The sequence below is a fragment of the Orycteropus afer genome, unplaced genomic scaffold (assembly GCF_000298275.1).
Source record: "Orycteropus afer afer isolate SDZICR_OR568_19922 unplaced genomic scaffold, OryAfe1.0 scaffold00017, whole genome shotgun sequence".
Lineage (NCBI taxonomy): Eukaryota > Metazoa > Chordata > Mammalia > Tubulidentata > Orycteropodidae > Orycteropus > Orycteropus afer.
The window spans coordinates 19,236,886-19,239,766 of NW_006921604.1; the positions used below are offsets into that span (position 1 = coordinate 19,236,886).

Consider the following 2,881-nt stretch of genomic DNA (forward strand, 5'->3'; position numbering starts at 1 on the left):
GCACCTCCCGTCTATGGCCGGCGGCCAGCAGCCGCCACCGCAGAGTCTGCTCTACTCTCAGCCCGGGGGCTTCACGGTGAACGGCATGCTGAGCGCACCCCCGGGGCCCGGAGGCGGCGGTGGCGCCGGCGGCGGTGGCCAGAGCCTCGTGCATCCCGGGCTGGTGCGTGGGGACACGCCCGAGCTGGCCGAGCATCATCATCACCACCACCACCACGCGCACCCGCACCCGCCGCACCCGCACCACGCGCAGGGGCCCCCGCACCATGGCGGCGGCGGTGGGGCCGGGCCCGGACTCAACAGCCACGACCCGCACTCGGACGAGGACACGCCAACCTCGGACGATCTGGAGCAGTTCGCCAAACAGTTCAAGCAGCGGCGCATTAAGCTGGGGTTCACGCAGGCCGACGTGGGGCTGGCTCTGGGCACGCTGTACGGCAACGTGTTCTCGCAGACCACCATCTGCCGCTTCGAGGCCCTGCAGCTGAGCTTCAAGAACATGTGCAAGCTCAAGCCGCTGCTGAACAAGTGGCTGGAGGAGGCGGACTCGAGCACTGGCAGCCCCACGAGCATCGACAAGATTGCAGCGCAGGGCCGCAAGCGGAAGAAGCGGACCTCCATCGAGGTGAGCGTCAAGGGCGCGCTCGAGAGCCATTTCCTCAAGTGCCCCAAACCCTCGGCGCAGGAGATCACCAACCTAGCCGACAGCCTGCAGCTCGAGAAAGAGGTGGTGCGGGTCTGGTTCTGCAACCGACGCCAAAAGGAGAAGCGCATGACACCACCGGGGATCCAACAGCAGACGCCCGACGATGTCTACTCGCAGGTCGGCACCGTGAGCGCCGACACTCCGCCGCCGCACCATGGGCTACAGACGAGCGTTCAGTGAAGGCGAGGGGCTTAGAGAGAACGAGGGTCGCCGCCGCCGCCGCCAACGCCGCCGCCAACGCCTCCGCAGCTGCGGTCAGCACCGCCACCGCCTCTGCCGCCGCCGCCGCCGCCGCACCGACCACTGATCGGGGCTGCCACCGTGTCGGGGTCCCAGACCGCCTCCCCTCCGCCCAAAGACAGGCAGGCCTACCCTTGGAGGAAAAAAGGAAGAGAGAGACAGACCAAGGAGACTTTTCTTTTCTTTTCTTTTCTTTTGCAATCCAAGGAAGGGGAGGGGACAAAAATTAATAAAAGCATAATAAATATCCGACCTGTTTTACATATATACAACAACCAACAAAAAAAAGAAAAACGGAAGAGAAAAAGGGGGCGATCATGAGATCTTTTTTTATACTGTGGTGGTGTTTCTTTTTTGGTTTTGGGTTTGAAGAAAGGTGAAGATACGTAAGGCACCAAAACTGCAATCCTGAGGTGTTTTCCACCTTGAGATGCCCTATACGGCAGTGGTGGACAGCACCTGGCTCGTCCTCTCCTCTCAAAAAAAAAAAAAAAGTCCTCCTCCTTTTCACTCCCTCCCTCCAAAGGGCTGTCTATAGTGATTCACGGAAACTTTCTTTCCTGGGAGCGGCCTGGAAAGAAAGCAGAGGCACCTGGTTTGATCAGGGGACGAATCGCTGTGCTCCAGGACCCTGTTTTTCGTGTCCATATTAAAGTCATTTGGGGACAAGCAGAAATCGACTCTGAAATGGGAAGGAGGGGAATAAAAGTCTCCAGAAAACAATAATCACAGCTTCTGAAATTAACAGACTGAATAGCAAAGCCAAAAGAAAAAGAAGTATCTTCAAAGTAACCTTGGAAATAAAATCTTCCCTAAAAGAGCAGAGGGATACGGGAGGGAGAAAAGAGCATCCACCGGGCCAAGTCCGAGGACCGGGCGGGCTCGGATGAGGCGCGAAGCGAGGGGACAGCCAGCGAGGCCGCCGAGTGAGTCTCGGCCACCAAACCCTGGTTTTGACGGCTGCCGCTCGGGGTGGATGATGCCTAAAAATTCCACCGCTGATATTTTTTTTATTAATATTTTTTATTTTTTATTTCTGGACTGACTCAGATAAAGGGATTTAGAAAGACTGAGCACCTGCCGCTGCACTTCTCTGAACTTCTCTCCTCAATCCGTTGCCAACTTTGATTGAATGGGTGCTGTGGATGTGATTATATAATACTGCCATTTCCAAGCAGTGTTTTTGGTAGGTTTTAATAAACAGACTTTTCAAAAGACGGCAATATAGAATTGTTAGATCCGTTGTTGATCTAAAAATATTTGCTTTATATTTTCATTAAATGACTTCTTTTAATATTTTATTCAGAATACTTATGAACTGCTGCAAAACGGTAATTTATTTTTCCCCAGATCTTGTATTACGTGTTTTTTTCAGACGAGCACAAATCAAAATGAAATGAAAATATGGACAGTTGTTAGGTAATAAGGGTATCTTTTGATGTGATAATTTGATTGTAATTTAATTTGAGTAGTGATTCCGTAAGAGCTGATCGAGAAAATAAATTTGTTAGAATGAAATAGTCTGTGTCTGATGCGTAAACACTGTGTGGGAAGAAAAGAGTCCTTTAGAAAATATTTTTTTACTAATACAAATCCTTATGTGATAGCAATGAGGAAGTAGAGCCTGCTCCACTGAAGGTATATTTGGAAATCTAGAGAAAAGGACAGAGGTAACAGAAACTGCTAGTGTTTTAACATAGTAGTCACGCCTTGTTAATTCGTAAATTTCATACTTTTTTTTTCTCTCCCTTAATTTTAGTGGGTGTTTTTAGTGGGTAGGTGAGATTGTCTAAATACTATCCCTTTTCTTGGAGGTACTTGTGTTCTTTCTCAGAAGACTGAACTATACCACCAGTAAAATGTGCCACCTGCTCAATACAGATCTGCACCCCCCCCCCAAAGTTTAGCCTCTCCTGCTCCTATAATATTGCTGTC

At 50.8% G+C, this 2,881-nt stretch overlaps 1 protein-coding gene across 1 annotated transcript in view; it reads left to right on the top strand.

Annotated features, from left to right (window-relative positions):
* POU3F3 (POU class 3 homeobox 3) overlaps window positions 1-886 on the top strand; it is a 3,406-nt gene extending 2,520 nt beyond the window's left edge. The window contains exon 4 of the mRNA XM_007959547.1: window positions 1-886. Within this exon, the coding sequence (XP_007957738.1) occupies window positions 1-886 (886 nt within the window).
* Window positions 887-2,881: the final 1,995 nt, after the last annotated feature.